Source organism: Schistocerca serialis, unplaced genomic scaffold (assembly GCF_023864345.2).
Source record: "Schistocerca serialis cubense isolate TAMUIC-IGC-003099 unplaced genomic scaffold, iqSchSeri2.2 HiC_scaffold_843, whole genome shotgun sequence".
NCBI lineage: Eukaryota > Metazoa > Arthropoda > Insecta > Orthoptera > Acrididae > Schistocerca > Schistocerca serialis.
Genome location: NW_026048456.1, coordinates 2,249,493 through 2,265,825, shown reverse-complemented (window position 1 = coordinate 2,265,825; position 16,333 = coordinate 2,249,493). Strand labels below are relative to the sequence as shown.

General features: G+C 45.0%; 1 protein-coding gene across 1 annotated transcript in view; it reads right to left on the bottom strand.

The window, feature by feature from the left end:
• The window catches only part of LOC126452262 (uncharacterized), a 136,998-nt gene that overhangs the window by 22,689 nt on the left and 97,976 nt on the right, over nucleotides 1-16,333 (bottom strand). The window contains exon 5 of the mRNA XM_050091053.1: nucleotides 9,948-10,300. Within this exon, the coding sequence (XP_049947010.1) occupies nucleotides 9,948-10,300 (353 nt within the window). The remainder of the gene's footprint in view (nucleotides 1-9,947; nucleotides 10,301-16,333) is intronic.

The window sequence follows — 16,333 nt, the reverse complement described above, 5'->3', positions numbered from 1 at the left end:
AGACGTTTGTATTCCTTTTTGCCTGCTTCATTTACGGCATTTTTATATTTTCTCCTTTCATCAATTAAATTCAACATTTCTTCTGTTACCCAAGGACTTCTACTAGCCCTTGTCTTTTTACCTACTAGATCCTCTGCTGCCTTCACTACTTCATCTCTCAAAGCTACCTATTCTTCTTCTACTGTATATCTTTTCCCCATTCCTGTCAATTGTTCCCTTATTCTCTCTCTGAAACTTTGTACAACCTCTGGTTTAGTCAGTTTATCCAGGTCCCAACTCCTTAAATTTCCACCTTCTTGCAGTTTCTTCAGTTTTAATCTACAGTTCATAACCAATAGATTGTGGTCAGAATCCACATCTGCCCCTGGAAATGTCGTGCAATTTAAAACCTGGTTCCTAAATCTCTGTCTTACCATAATATAATCTATCTGAAACCTGTCAGTATCTCCAGGATTCTTCCATGTATACCACCTTCTTTTATGATTCTTGAACCAAGTGTTAGCTATGATTAAGTTGTGCTCTGTGCAAAATTCTACCAGGCAGCTTCCTCTTTCGTTTCTTACCCCCAATCCATATTCACCTACTACGTTTCCTTCTCTCCCTTTTCCTACTACCGAATTCCAGTCACCCATGACTATTAAATTTTCGTCTCCCTTCACTATCTGAATAATTTCTTCCATTTCATCATACATTTCTTCAATTTCTTCGTCATCTGCAGAGCTAGTTGGCATATAAACTTGTACTACTGTAGCAGGGATGGGCTTCGTGTCTATCTTGGCCACAATAATGCGTTCACTATGCTGTTTGTAGTAGCTTACCCGCACTCCTATTTTTTTTAATTCATTATTAAACCTACTCCTGTATTACCCCTATTTGATTTTGTATTTATAACCCTGTATTCGCCTGACCAAAAGTCTTGTTCCTCCTAGCAGCAAACTTCACTAATTCCTAGTATTTCTAACTTTAACCTATCCATTTCCCTTTTTAAATTTTCTAACCTACCTGCTCGATTAAGGGATCTGACATTCCACGCTCCGATCCGTAGAACGCCAGTTTTCTTTCTCCTGATAACGACGTCCTCCTGAGTAATCCCCGCCCGGAGATCCGAATGGGGGACTATTTTACCTCCAGAATATTTTACCCAAGAGGACGCCATCATCATTTAACGATACAGTAAAGCTGCGTGCCCTCGGGAAAAATTACGGCTGTAGTTTCCCCTTGCTTTCAGCCGTTCACAGTACCAGCACAGCAAGGCCGGTTTGGTTAGTGTTACAAGGCCCAATCACTCAATCATCCAGACTGTTGCCCCTGCAACTACTGGAAAGGCTGCTTCCCCTCTTCAGGAACCACACGTTTGTCTGGCCTCTCAACAGATACCCCTCCGTTGTGGTTGCACCTACGGTACGGCTATCTGTACCGCTGAGTGCACGCAAGCCTCCCCACCAACGGCAAAATCCATGGTTCTTGGGGAGGAGGGGAGGGAGGGTTCTATAGTACAGTGGAATTTTTCTCGTTTGAGGACTGTCTGTATTGGCACAGTGTAGTAATTACCGCTAATAGTGGAGAACTCTCGGGTTAATATGTTGGTAACTGTTCTTGGTAAACTGAATTTTATAAATGTCATTTCCTTTTGTTAAGTAACTGTAAATGATCGCGTGAGAACTTAAGCCGATCATTTTCTGCGTGAGTTTTGATTAAATTATTTCTTATTAAGTACTCTCGTAAATGCTTTTGGTAGAACGATTTAGCATGTGGAAATTTAACGGCAAGTATCCTCTGGAATTTTTAGTTTATATACACTCCTGGAAATGGAAAAAAGAACACGTTGACACCGGTGTGTCAGACCCACCATACTTGCTCCGGACACTGCAAGAGGGCTGTACAAGCAATGATCACACGCACGGCACAGCGGACACACCAGGAACCGCGGTGTTGGCCGTCGAATGGCGCTAGCTGCGCAGCATTTGTGCACCGCCGCCGTCAGTGTCAGCCAGTTTGCCGTGGCATACGGAGCTCCATCGCAGTCTTTAACACTGGTAGCATGCCGCGACAGCGTGGACGTGAACCGTATGTGCAGTTGACGGACTTTGAGCGAGGGCGTATAGTGGGCATGCGGGAGGCCGGGTGGACGTACCGCCGAATTGCTCAACACGTGGGGCGTGAGGTCTCCACAGTACATCGATGTTGTCGCCAGTGGTCGGCGGAAGGTGCACGTGCCCATCGACCTGGGACCGGACCGCAGCGACGCTCGGATGCACGCCAAGACCGTAGGATCCTATGCAGTGCCGTAGGGGACCGCACCGCCACTTCCCAGCAAATTAGGGACACTGTTGCTCCTGGGGTATCGGCGTGGACCATTTGCAACCGTCTCCATGAAGCTGGGCTACGGTCCCGCACACCGTTAGGCCGTCTTCCGCTCACGCCCCAACATCGTGCAGCCCGCCTCCAGTGGTGTCGCGACAGGCGTGAATGGAGGGACGAATGGAGACGTGTCGTCTTCAGCGATGAGAGTCGCTTCTGCCTTGGTGCCAATGATGGTCGTATGCGTGTTTGGCGCCGTGCAGGTGAGCGCCACAATCAGGACTGCATACGACTGAGGCACACAGGGCCAACACCCGGCATCATGGTGTGGGGAGCGATCTCCTACACTGGCCGTACACCACTGGTGATCGTCGAGGGGACACTGAATAGTGCACGGTACATCCAAACCGTCATCGAACCCATCGTTCTACCATTCCTAGACCGGCAAGGGAACGTGCTGTTACAACAGGACAATGCACGTCCGCATGTATCCCGTGCCACCCAACGTGCTCTAGAAGGTGTAAGTCAACTACCCTGGCCAGCAAGATCTCCGGATCTGTCCCCCATTGAGCATCTTTGGGACTGGATGAAGCGTCGTCTCACGCGGTCTGCACGTCCAGCACGAACGCTGGTCCAACTGAGGCGCCAGGTGGAAATGGCATGGCAAGCCGTTCCACAGGACTACATCCAGCATCTCTACGATCGTCTCCATGGGAGAATAGCAGCCTGCATTGCTGCGAAAGGTGGGTATACACTGTACTAGTGCCGACATTGTGCATGCTCTGTTGCCTGTGTCTATGTGCCTGTGGTTCTGTCAGTGTGATCATGTGATGTATCTGACCCCAGGAATGTGTCAATAAAATTTCCCCTTCCTGGGACAATGAATTCACGGTGTTCTTATTTCAATTTCCAGGAGTGTATTATTGTGAAAGAACTGTCTTCTGCTACTGTCTGAGCTGTTATTAATTTCAACTTAAGGAAATTTTTAATTTCAACTTGTTCAATGGAGGTTGTTTTAAAAAGTTGTTTTAATATTGTTGTTTAAATTTTTTGGAGTATTGCCTTGGCATAAGCTCTTGTAAGTGAATGTTAGAGTAAAAAGCAAAAGCATTCCAGTGTAAGATGGAACTGACTAACTAATGATTGCTGGATCTTAAATAAAGGAAGAGACTAACACTTGACGTTAGCAAAATAAATGAAATGGTAGGGCACGGTATTGACTGTTCAGCCAATGTATAAAAAACGTTGTTGGGCTACTGAAAATTAATAAACACTTGTAAGAAGGAGTGTTCGGCTTTCAGTGTACAACCAGCGCCCTCCACTTCCCCTCTAAGTCGTGGACGAGTTATACAACCAGTCTGTTATTACAAATGGGAGGATAGCGCATGATTTGAAGAAGAACTGGCCGGAATCTCACATACGAAGATACTTTCCATGAGTACCTTAAGCATAGGATAAATAAATGCGCACATCAGTAAACTCTCGTTCCGCAGCTGCTCACGCTAACCACGGGACCTCGGCGCTCCTGACCTCACACTATCCTTGATGTTGCCTATCTTGTGCATGGACTACTCAGTTTGTATATTTTGCTTATTTTTTTCATAGTTCCTCACAACTTCTTCCTGTTTTCTCGATTGATCTGTGTTCAGTTTTTCAAGACCTATCCACTGTGCCAACTTATAACTAAATCTGAGGGGGGTGCGATGGGGAGGTTCCCTTGTTAGAACTAATTAACCTAACTAAGGACATCACACACAGCCATGCCCGAGGCAGGACTCGAACCTGCGACCGTAGCGGTCGCGCGGTTCCAGACTGAAGCGCCTAGAACCGCTTGGCCACAGCGACGCACCAGATATGACAGTAGGAATAAGAATTAGGTTAGATGTAGGATAAGATAATCCACTAGGGTATAACCGCAGCGATCCCACATATTGGGCCATGCCGGTGCCAGGGGCATAACCACTGGGATTAGATCGGGGAAGAGGGGGGGGGGGGGGGGGCACACCCGAACGCTGCAAGTAGTGTAGATTAGTTTAAGTACAGATAAAGTAGCTTATGAATAAAAGTAGCAATAGTGAAGTAATATCAAGTAACACAGTAATAAAAGAAACATGTAGTATAAGATACTAAAACTCAGTAATGCCCATAGTGGAAATAGTAGTAGCACTAACACACCTGTAGTTATAACAAGAAAAGCTGCAGTATTTGCAATACAAATATAAATTTAGGACCCAGTAATGTATTTAGGTAGGATGTTGTTGTTGTGGTCTTCAGTCCTGAGACTGGTTTGATGCAGCTCTCCACGCTACTCTATCCTGTGCAAGCTTCTTCATCTCCCAGCACCTACTGCAACCTACATCCTTCTGAATCTGCTTAGTGTATTGATCTCTTGATCTCCCTCTGCGATTTTTACCCTCCACGCTGCCCTCCAATACTAAATTGGTGATCCCTTGATGCCTCACAACATGTCCTACCAACCGATCCCTTCTTCTAGTCAAATAGTGCCACAAAATCCTCTTCTTCCCAATTCTGTTCAGTACCTCATCATTAATTATGTGATCTACTCATCTAAAATTCATCATTCTTCTGTAGCACCACATTCCCAAAGCTTCTATTCTCTACTTGTGTAAACTATTTATCTTCCATGTTTCACATTCATACATGGGTACACTCGATACAAATACTTTTAGAAAAGACTTGCTGACACGTCTATACTCGATGTTAATAATTTCTCTTCTTCAGGAACGCTTCCTTGCCATTGCCAGTCTACATTTTATATCCTCTCTACTTCGACCATCATCACTTATTTCGCTCCCTAAATAGCAAAACTCATTTAGTACTTTAAGTGTCTCATTTTCTGTTGTAATTCACTCAGCATCACCTGATTTAATTTGACTACATTCCATTATTCTTGTTTTGCTTTTGTTGATGTTCATATTATATCCTCCATTCAAGACACTGCCCATTCCGTTCAACTGCTCTTCCCAGTCCTTTCCATTCTCTGACAAAATTTACAATGTCATCGACAAACCTCAAAGTTTTTATTTCTTATGCATGGATTTTAATTCCTACTCCAAATTTTTCTTTTGCTTTCTTTCCTGCTTGCTCAATATACAGATTGAATAACATCGGGGACTCTTATAACTGCCATCCGGTTTCTGTACAAATTGTAAATAGCCTTTCGCTCTCTGCATTTTACCCCTGCCATCTTCGGAATTCGAAAGAGAGTATTCCAGTCAACATTGTGAAGAGCTTTCTTTAAGTTTTCGAATACTAGAAACGTAGGTTTGCCTTTTCTTAATTTGTCTTCTAAGATAAGTCGTAGGGTCAGTACTGCCTCGCGTGTTCCAATATTTCTACGGAATCCAAACTGATCTTCCACAAGATCGGCTTCTACCAGATTTTCCATTCGCCTGTAAGGAATTCGTATCAGTATTTTGCAGCCGTGATTTATTACACTGATAGTTCGGTAATTTTCACACCTGTCAACGTCTGCTTTCTTTGGGATTGGAATTATTGTATTCTTCTTGAAGTCTGAGGGTACCTCACCTGTGTCATACATCTTGCTCACCAGACGCTAGAGTTTTGTCAGGGGTGGCTCTCCGAAGGCTATCAGTAGTTGTCACGGAATGTTACCTACTCCCGGGGCCTTGTTTCACATCAGGTCTGTCAGTGCTCTGTCAAACTCGTCACGCAGCATCATATCTCACATTTCCTCTTCATCTACGTCGTCTTCCATTTCCAGAATATTGGCCTCCAGTACATCGCCCTTGTATAGACCGTCTATATACTCCTTCCACTTTTCTGGTTTCCCTTCTTTGCCTATAACTGGTTTCGAATCTGAGTTCTTGATATTCGTAGAAGTGGTTCTCTTTTCGCCAAAGGTGTCTTTAATTTCTCTATAAGCAGTATCTAATTTACCCCTAGTGATATATGCTTCTAAATCCTTAGATTTGTCCTCTAGCCATCACCGCTTAGCCATTTTGCACTTCCTGTCGATGTCATTTTTGAGGCGTTTGTGTTCCTTTTCGCTTACTTCATTTACTGCATTTTTATATTTTCTCCTTTCATCCATTAAATTCCATCTCTCTTCTATTACCCAAGGACTTCTACTAGCCCTCGTATTTTTACCTACTTGATCCTTTGCTGCCTTCACTATTTCATCTCTCAAAGCTACCCGTTCTACTTCTACTGAATTTCTTTCCCCAGTTCTTGTCAATCGTTCCCTAATACTCTCTCTGAAACACTCTACAACCTCTGGTTCTTTCAGTTTATCCAGGTCCCATCTCCTGAAATTCCCACCTTTTTGCAGTTTTCTTAGTTTTAGTCTACAGTTCGTAACCAATAAATAGTGGTCAGAGTCCATATCTGCCCCTGGAAATGTCTTGCACTTTGAAACCTGGTTTCTAAATCTCTGTCTTACCATTATGTAATCTATCTGAAACCTGCCAGTGTATCCAGGCCTCTTCCAGGTATACAACCTTCTTTCAAGATTCTTAAAGCAAGTGTTAGCTATGAAACTTCCTGAATGATTACAACTGTGTGCCGGACCAAGGCTCGAACTTGCCTTCCGCGGGCAAGTGCTCTACCAACTGAGCTACGCAAGCACGACTTATAACCCGTCCTCACAGCTTCAGTTCTGCCAGTACCTCGTCTCCTACCTTCCAAACTTCACAGAAGCTCTTCTGCAAACCTTGCAGAACTGGAAGAAAGGATATTGCGGAGACATAACTTAGCCACAGCCTAGGGGATGTTTCTAGAACGAGATTTTCACTCTGCAGCGGAGTGTACGTTGATATGAAACTTCCTGACAGATTAAAACTGTGTGCCGGATGGAGACTCAAACTCGGGACCTTTGCCTTTCGCGGGCAAGTGCTCTACCATCCTTTGCCCGCGAAAGGCAAAGGTCCCAGTTTTAATCTGTCAGGGAGTTTCATATCAGTGCACACTCCGCTGCAGAGTGAAAATCTCATTCTGGAAGTGTTAGCTATGATTAACTTATGCTCTGTGCAAAATTCTACCAGGCGGCTTCCTCTTTCATTCCTTACCCCCATTCCATATCCACTTGCTACCTTTCCTTCTATTTAATTATTAGTATTATCCTCAGGAATTTTACTACGTTGTGCGTGTGGAAGTTGATCAAATATATCTGTCAATTAAAACTCAAAATCTTCATTTATAATCATAGTTCCTGATCCCGCTGACTGAGCCGTGGTAAAATTTGCTGTTTTGAAGAGCGCGCCGTAGGGCGTAGTGTGAAGCAGTCGCCCGCCGTTTTCTGGCGGTGGCGTCGCTGTGGCAATCGTTGCTTTGGTGTCTCCCTCTGGTGGAAAAAGGGAAAGGTAGCCTGCTCACGAGCATTTAAGGGGCGCTATGAGCTCGCTAGAGGGCGAGTCTGGGCAGTTGGTCAGTCGGAGTGAGGCTGGGTCAGTCTCACGTCACCAGTTGCTGGTCTGTCTCTCGTTTGCATTTGTGCGGCGGAGTGCTAGTATGTCTGTCGTTTGGATCAAACTTTAGGGCCGTCAAATGAGAGTCTTGCCACTCCGCCAGTAACAGAACTCAGCTAGTGGTCGCCCGGTTGGGGCTGAGTTCCTGCATCTGAGTCTGCGCGTCAGGCCGCCAGTCTGCTCGAGTTGCTTGGACAACAGTCATTGGCGGTTGGATCGATCGGTTAGTCGGTCGCGCACTGAGACACAAGATGACTTGTCCGTCTTGAGCGTCGGCACATGTGTGGTCCCCACGTGAGTCCAGTGGGCCGCGCCGTATAGAAAGGGGTTGTGGCTTCGCGGTCGACGCAAGAGTAACAGGAGTCAAACCACGACATCGGTCTGGCCGGTGGGAGCTGCGACGCTGTGAGACGGGAGATCGGCGCGCCTTCCTGCGTCCGTTGAAGCGGCTGGCAACTAACGGTTTGGAGGAGCTTTGGGGGTGCTGCGCCAGGTCTTCGCCAGAAATCGCAGTTTATGAGAAGTTAAGTGACTGGAGATATGTTGTTTCATGTAATTGTTGAATTCTACTTGTTTTCTTGGTGAGGTCACCAGCCGCTTTGTTTTGGGGTCGTCCCACCATTCTTGTCCGTTTTCCCACCCGCGGGGAGGTGGTTATTTATGAATTGAGTGGTCCGTTTTTGCCTTGTGGAGTAGGGGCAGGTTAGAGCAATCTGCGGTTCGGGTTGTTCAGTAATCTCCCTATCAATGTGCCCTACGTTAAAAGCTGCCTCTGCCATGTTTGGGTTCGATTCCCGGCGGGGTCAGGGATTTTCTCTGCCTCGTGATGACTGGGTGTTGTGTGATGTCCTTAGGTTAGTTAGGTTTAAGTAGTTCTAAGTTCTAGGGGACTGATGACCATAGCTGTTAAGTCCCATAGTGCCCGGAGCCATTTGAACCATTTTTTTTTTGCCATGTTTGTCGGATTCGGTGTTAACGAATTTATTGCTTAAGGTGTAAAGGCCGAATTCCTGAAATATGTGTTTTATCTTGCCTATCATCTTGAGAGGCGGTATATGTGTAATGTAGAGCACGTTTGTACATTTTATGTAAGACTGCATTTCATGGGTTTTTATTTAAATGGTCATTTTAGTATATGAGGTTGCCACCCTTCCACCGTAAGCGTTTTCTTTTAAAAACAAGTTGCACTTTCGGTGGCAAGAAATTTTTTTTAATTTGAGTGTTTTGTACCATTTCCATCTCTCCTACGGAGTGCATAGTTTCTGTGGTGGTGGTGGTGGGTAGTCTTTAACGTCCCGTCGACAACGAGGTCATTAGAGACGGAGCACAAGCTCGGGATAGGGAAGGATTGGGAAGGAAATCGGCCGTGCCCTTTCAAAGGAACCATTCCGGCATTTGCCTGAAACGATTTAGGGAAATCACGGAAAACCTAAATCAGGGTGGCCGGAGACGGGATTGAACCGTCGTCCTCCCGAATGCGAGTCCAGTGTGCTAACCACTGCGCCACCTCGCTCGGTCATAGTTTCTGTGTTTGTGTGAGTCGTTAAAATTTTTACTTTAAAGTAATTTGGTGTGTTGCAGATTTGCACCAGTGTAGTCTTTCAGAGGTTGTTGTGAGCGGTCGTGACTACGGCCGTGTTAAAAGGGAGCGGCAAGGATCTCAGCCCGAACGCTCATACTGCCAAAATAAAAAAAAAAAAAAAAAAAAAAAAAATAAAAAAAAAATACTATTTCTGCCTCTGAATAAATTGTAACTTGATATTTAGAGGGGGCTTTCGGATTTTTTTTAAAGGGAAAGGATTTTTAAGGATAAAATATCCATTTGTTGAATGAAATTTGTTTTCATCTGTTACCCACTGGCAACTACTTCCACGCTCACATAGTGTGATTAAATGTGTTAATGTTCTTGATGAATCGCTAGTAAATAAAGTAAATTCTTTAAGAAAATATTTTGAAAGTAAATCCACGGTTCACTGATGAAATAGAGAATAGAAATATTTCTGTCAGTGGGCTGGACAAAAATGTGGACTTGCAGAGTGGAAACAACGGTAAGTATGTCATCCACCGCTTTCTGGCTGATAGCAGAAATAGTTTTCAGGCTCTCGTAACAGAGGCGCCGCTGCCCCACATATAGTGTCAGAGCGACTTTCGGGCAGCACGCACTGCTGACCACGGGCGACAACACAGAGGTGGGCTCACCTGAGCGCGCTCTGTGTGCGTCGCCGGCGCGCGGCCCTGCGGCGCCTCCTGAGCAGCAGCAGCGCGGCGGCGACGGCCAGGGCGAGCAGCAGCAGCCCCAGCAGCACGCAGCCCACGACGGCGGCCGCGTCCAGCCGCTGAACGCACGCGTCGTGTCCGGCGGCGGCGGTCCACGGGCGGCCGCGCAGGCCCTCGGGCTGTGCGCAGGTGGGCAGCGGCCCCACCGACAGCTCCCTGCGGATCACCGACACGCGCCGCATCTCCACCCAGGCGCGCAGCTCGCCCACCTCGCAGCACGACACGGGGTTCCCCACCAGCGGCAGCCGCCGCAGCCCGCTCAGCGTCTCCAGGGCCTGGCCACCCAACCACACGTCAGGCCCGGGGCACGAGCAGGGCTAAACTGCACCTTGAGGGCAGTTGGTATTTGATTCCATTTAACGAAATTTGTCAGGTGAGGGTAGGACTCGCGTTTGGAGAGTTCTGTAAAAACCGCCATGGTGACAGTTATTGAACTTGTTGCTGTTGTTGTGGTCTTCAGTCTTGAGACTGGTTTGATGCAGCTCTCCATGCTACTCCATCCTGTGCAAGCTTCTTCATCTCCCAGTACCTACTGCAACCTACATCCTTCTGAATCTGCTTAGTGTACTCATCTCTTGGTCTCCCTCTACGATTTTTACCCTCCACGCTGTCCTCCAATACTAAATTGGTGATTCCTTGATGCCTCATAACATGTCCTACCAACCGATCCCTTCTTCTAGTCAACTTGTGCCATAAACTCCTCTTCTCCCCAATTCTATTCAATACCTCCTCATTAGTTATGTGATCTACCCATCTAATCTTCAGCATTCTTTTGTAGCACAACATTTCGAAAGCTTCTATTCTCTTTTCGTCTAAAGTATTTATCGTCCACGTTTCCTTCCCTACATGGCTACACTCCATACAAATACTTTCAGAAACGACATCCTAACACTTAAATCAATACTCGATGTTAACAAACTTCTCTTCTTCAGAAACGCTTTCCTTGCCATTGCCAGTCTACATTTTATATCCTCTCTACTTCGACCATCATCAGTTATTTTGCTCCCCAAATAGCCAAACTCCTTTACTACTTTAAGTGCCTCATTTCCTAATCTAATTCCCTCAGCATCACCCGACTTAATTCGACTACATTCCGTTATCCTCGTTTTGCTTTTGTTGATGTTCATCTTATATCCACCTTTCAAGATACTATCCTTTCCGTTCAACTGCTCTTCCAAGTCCTTTGCTGTGTCTGACAGAATTACAAAGTCATCGGCAAACCTCAAAGTTTTTATTTCTTCTCCATGGATTTTAATACCTACTCCGAATTTTTCTTTTGTTTCCTTTACTGCTTGCTCAATATACAGATTGAATAACATCGGGGAGAGGCTACAACCCTGTCTCACTCCCTTCCCAACTACTGCTTCCCTTTCATGTCCCTCGACTCTTATAACTGCCACATGGTTTTTGTACAAATTGTAAATAGCCTTTCGCTCCCTCTGTTTTACACCTGCCACCTTCAGAATTTGAAAGAGAGTATTCCAGTCAACATTGTCCAGAGCTTTCTCTAAGTCTACAAATGCTATAAACGTAGGTTTGCCTTTCCTTAATCTTTCTTCTAAGATAAGTCGTAGGGTCAGTATTGCCTCACGTGTTCCAACATTTCTACGGATCCAAACTGATCTTCCTCGAGGTCGGCTTCTACGAGTTTTTCCATTCGTCTGTAAAGAATTCGCGTTAGTATTTTGCTGCTGTGGCTTATTAAACTGATAGTTCGGTAATTTTCGCATCTGTCAACACCTGCTTTCTTTGGGATTGGAATAATCATATTCTTCTTGAAGTCTGAGGGTATTTTGCCTGTCTCATACATCTTGCTCACCAGATGGTAGAGTTTTGTAAGGACTGGCTCTCCCAAGGCTGTCAGTAGTTCTAATGGAATGTTGTCTACTCCCGGGGCCTTGTTTCGACTTAGGTCTTTCAGTGCTCTGTCAAACTCTTCACGCAGTATCATATCTCTCATTTCATCTTCGTCTTCATCCTCTTCCATTTCCATGATATTGTCCTCAACAACATCGCTCCTGTATAGACCCTCTATATACTCCTTCCACCTTTCTGCTTTCCCTTCATTGCTTAGAACTGGGTTTCCATCTGAGCTCTTGATATTCATGCAAGTGGTTCTCTTTTCTCCAAAGATCTCTGTAATTTTACTGTAGGCACTATCTATCATACCCCTCGTGAGATAAGCCTCTAAATCCTTAGATTTGTCCTCTATCCATCCCTGCTTAGTTATTGAACTATATGAAATAAAATCACCATAACTTCTCAACGGTTTCCGTTAGGGCGTTCAAACTGCACGCTTGCCCGCGGGGCGTGATGGGAATTAGTATGTGCAATGCATGCATGCATGGTCTACCAACGAAGCCCACTTTCATTTGGGTGGGTTCGTCGATAAGCAAAACTGATGCATTTGAGGGACAAGTTCCGCATTTCGCGATCGAGTACTCTCTTCACCTTCAACAGGTGACAGTGTGGTGTGCAATGTCCAGTCACGGAATAATTGGTCCGCTGCAGCTGGTAGCAGTCATCCCCTTTCAATTTTCACTACTGGCCATTGAAATTGCTACACCAAGAAGAAATGCAGCTGATAAACGGGTATTCATTGGACAAATATATTATACTAGAGCTGAGATGTGATTACATTTTCTCGCAGTTTGGGTGCATAGATACTGAGAAATCAGTACGCAGAAAAACCACCTCTGGCCGTAATAACGGCCTTGATACGTCTGGACATTGAGTCAAACAGAGCTTGGATGGCGTGTACAGGTACAGCTCCCATGCACCTTCAACACGATACCATAGTTCATCGAGAGTAGTGACTGGCGTATTGTGACTAGCTAGTTACTCGGCCACCATTGACAAGACGTTTTCAAAAATGGCTCTGAGCACTATGGGACTCAACTGCTGAGGTCATTAGTCAAGACGTTTTCAATTGGTGAGAGAGCTGGAGAACGTGCTGGCCAGGGCAGCAGTCGAACATTTTCTGTATCCAGAAATGCCTTTACAGGACCTGCAACATGCGGTCGTGCATTATCCTGCTGAAATGTGGGGTTTCGCAGGGATCGAATGGAGGGTAGAGCCACGGGTCCTAACACGTCTGAAATGTAACGTCCACTGTTTAAAGTGCCGTCAATGCGAACAAGAGGTGACCGAGACGTGTAACCAGTGGCACCCCATATCATCACGCCGGGTTATACGCCAGTATAGCGATAACGAATACCCGCTTCCAATGTGCGTTCAGCGCGATTTCGCCAAACACAGATGCGACCATCATGATGCTGTAAACAGAACCTGGATTCATCCGAAAAAATGACGTTTTCCCATTCGTGCACCCAGGTTCGTCGTTGAGTACACCATCGCAGGCGCTCCTAGCTGTGATGCAGCGTCAAGGGTAACCGCAGCTGTGATCTCCGAGCTGATAGTCCATGCTGCTGCAAATGTCGTCGAACTGTTCGTGCAGATGGTTGTTGTCTTGCAAACGTCCCCATCTGCTGACTCAGGGATCGAGACGTGGCTGCACGTTTCGTTACAGCCATGCGGATAAGATGCCTGTCATCTCGACTGCTAGTGATACGAGGCCGTTGGGATCCAACACGGCGTTCCGTATTACCCTCCTGAACCCACCGATTCCATATCCTGCTAACAGTCATTGGATCTCGACCAACGCGAGCAGCAATGTCGCAATACGATAAACCGCAATCGCGATAGGCTACAATCCGACCTTTATCAAAGTCGGAAACGTGATGGTACGCATTTCTCCTCCTCACACGACGCATCACAACAACGTTTCACCAGGCAACGCCGGTTAACTGCTGTTTGTGTATGAGAAATCAGTTGAAAACTTTCCTCATGTCAGCACGTTGTAGGTGTCGCCACCGGCGCCAACCTTGTGTGAATGCTCTTAAAAGCTACTCATTTGCATATCACAGTATTTTCTTCCTGTCGCTTAAATTTCACGTCTCTAGCACGTCATCTTCGTGGTGTAGCAGTTTTAATGGCCAGTAGTGTACATATAGTGTTTCACAGTTGTGGGATCTGCGTGGTGTCTATTAACTTTCTCCAGTGCGAATCCATAAATACGCCCGATCTCCTGTGGGCATCTTTAAGTAGCGAACAGGGACAGTGGATACGTGGCACTCAATGGCAGTGTGGATCGGCCTTGAGGCATGCCGAGATAGTCCGTGCAGTTCCAATAACGTTGTGTCCTGGATGGCGCAGTGGTTACCGCACCTCCCTAGTAAGCAGGTGGTCCCAGATTCGAATGCCGGTCTGCTACACATTTTCGCTCGTCGCCGCTGATTCCTCTTGATGCCCTACTACGGCTAATAGCAGAGATCCCCCTTCAATTTGCATATAATGTTTCACGGCTGCGGGATCTGTATGGAGTCTATTCTTTTGAAGGAACAGGTACTATGCATTCAAATAATCTTTTGAATGTATCTGAAAAATCTAGAATGTGAAATTGAGGTCCAAGTAAGAAATGTTGGTTTCCAAAATCACCATTAAAATCATGGTAAAAATTTAAACCTAGAAAACCAGTCAAGTTCTGGACTTCAAAGGACACATCTTTACAAGATAGACAGGATTTGAAACTCAACTCAAACCGGCAAAGTAGGATAGTTAAATTTTTGGGTGGAGTCTCATCCTTACGAATAATTACGAGGAATTGGCTAAAGCAAGTGACGTTAGAGTGCTCTGGCTATTTTCAGTTTGGCAATATTATAAGAGCTTGAATACCGTAAGCAATGTCTTCATTAAGCGACTTATAAGGCTTTGGATATCTAAAGCTATGTTACAAGGCTTTGGCTGTGTTAAATGATGTCATGAGGCGTTATCTATGTTAAGTAGTGTTACGAAATGTTATCTACATGCAGCCATCTAATGAGACTGTGGATTTCTTAACAGTAACAACGAGGCTTTGACGATCTTAATAAATGTTACAAGGGTCGGTCACGCTAAGAGAAGTTATGAGACTTGGTTACTTACAAGACTTTGACTACTTAAGCAAATTACAAGGCTTTGGCTATTTCAAGCAATGGTATCAGTCGTTGGCTATGGTAGTCGTTGTTGTGAAGCTCTGGCTATGTTGAGTGATGTTATAAGGCTTTGGCTGTGTTAAACGATGTCACAAGGCTACAGCTATATACACAGGGATCTTACGAAGGTTTGGCTATATTAAGAGTAGTGAAAAGTCTTTGCTGGTCTTAAGAAAGATTGCAAAGTTGTGGTTACATTATGAGATGTTACGAAACTGGTTACTTAAAGTGATATTACAAGGCTATGGCTGCCTCTAGCGATATTACGACGTTTTCCCTTTATTGAGCAAGTTTCAAGGCATTGCCTACTTGAGACAGCAATATGAGGCTCCATTGTGTTAAATACTGTTATGAGGCTTTAACTTCATAAGGTAATGTAACAAGACTGTTTAGCTTTGTTATTAGGTTTTGATTATCTTAATCGATATTGAGGCTTTAGCTGTGTTAAGTGGTGTTATGTAGCTTTGGCTATGTTAATTGATGTTAAGAGGCTTCAGCTGTGTTAGAGAATTTTACAAAGCCTTAGCTATCTTAAGAGCATCGACGAAGCTTTGGCAATCTTAACAAATGTTGCGAGATAGCTATCTTACGCAGTGCTACAAGACATTATTTATGTTAAACAACTTACCAAACTTCAGCTACTTGAAGCAATTTTCCAAGACTTTGGGTACATGAAGTGATGTTTCGAGGCTTTCGCTACTTTAAACGATATTATGAAGCTCTGATATCTTAACAGTAACGACAAAGCTTTGGTGATCTTAAGAAATATTCCAAGGCTTTTATTACCATATGATATGTTATGAGACTTTGAGTGAGTGATGTTACGAAGCTATGGCGACCTTTAATAGCGCTACAAGGCGTTGGCTGCATTACACAAATTAGGAGGTTTTGGCTACCTCAGGCAAAGATATGAAGCTCTGCTATTATTACGAGACTTTAGCTGCCTTAAGCAATGTAATAAGACGTTGGCTGTGTTAAGCGTTCTCATGACGCTTGGGGTATTTTAAATGATGGCAACAGGCTTTGTCTGTGTTACGTGACGTTACGTAACTTTGGCAATGTTGGGCAATGTTGTGAAGCTTTACCTGCCTTAGGCGGTGTTACAAGACTGACTGTCAGGCGATGTTTTGAGCCTCTGCCTGTGTTAACTGATCCTATAGTTGGACGAGCTGCGACATGGTTGCGGATAGAACAGTGATCCAGAACGTGTAGAATAAATTTCTTTATTTCTGTCTATGATTACAAAATTGTTAGGTCCTTAGTCTATCGGTTCCG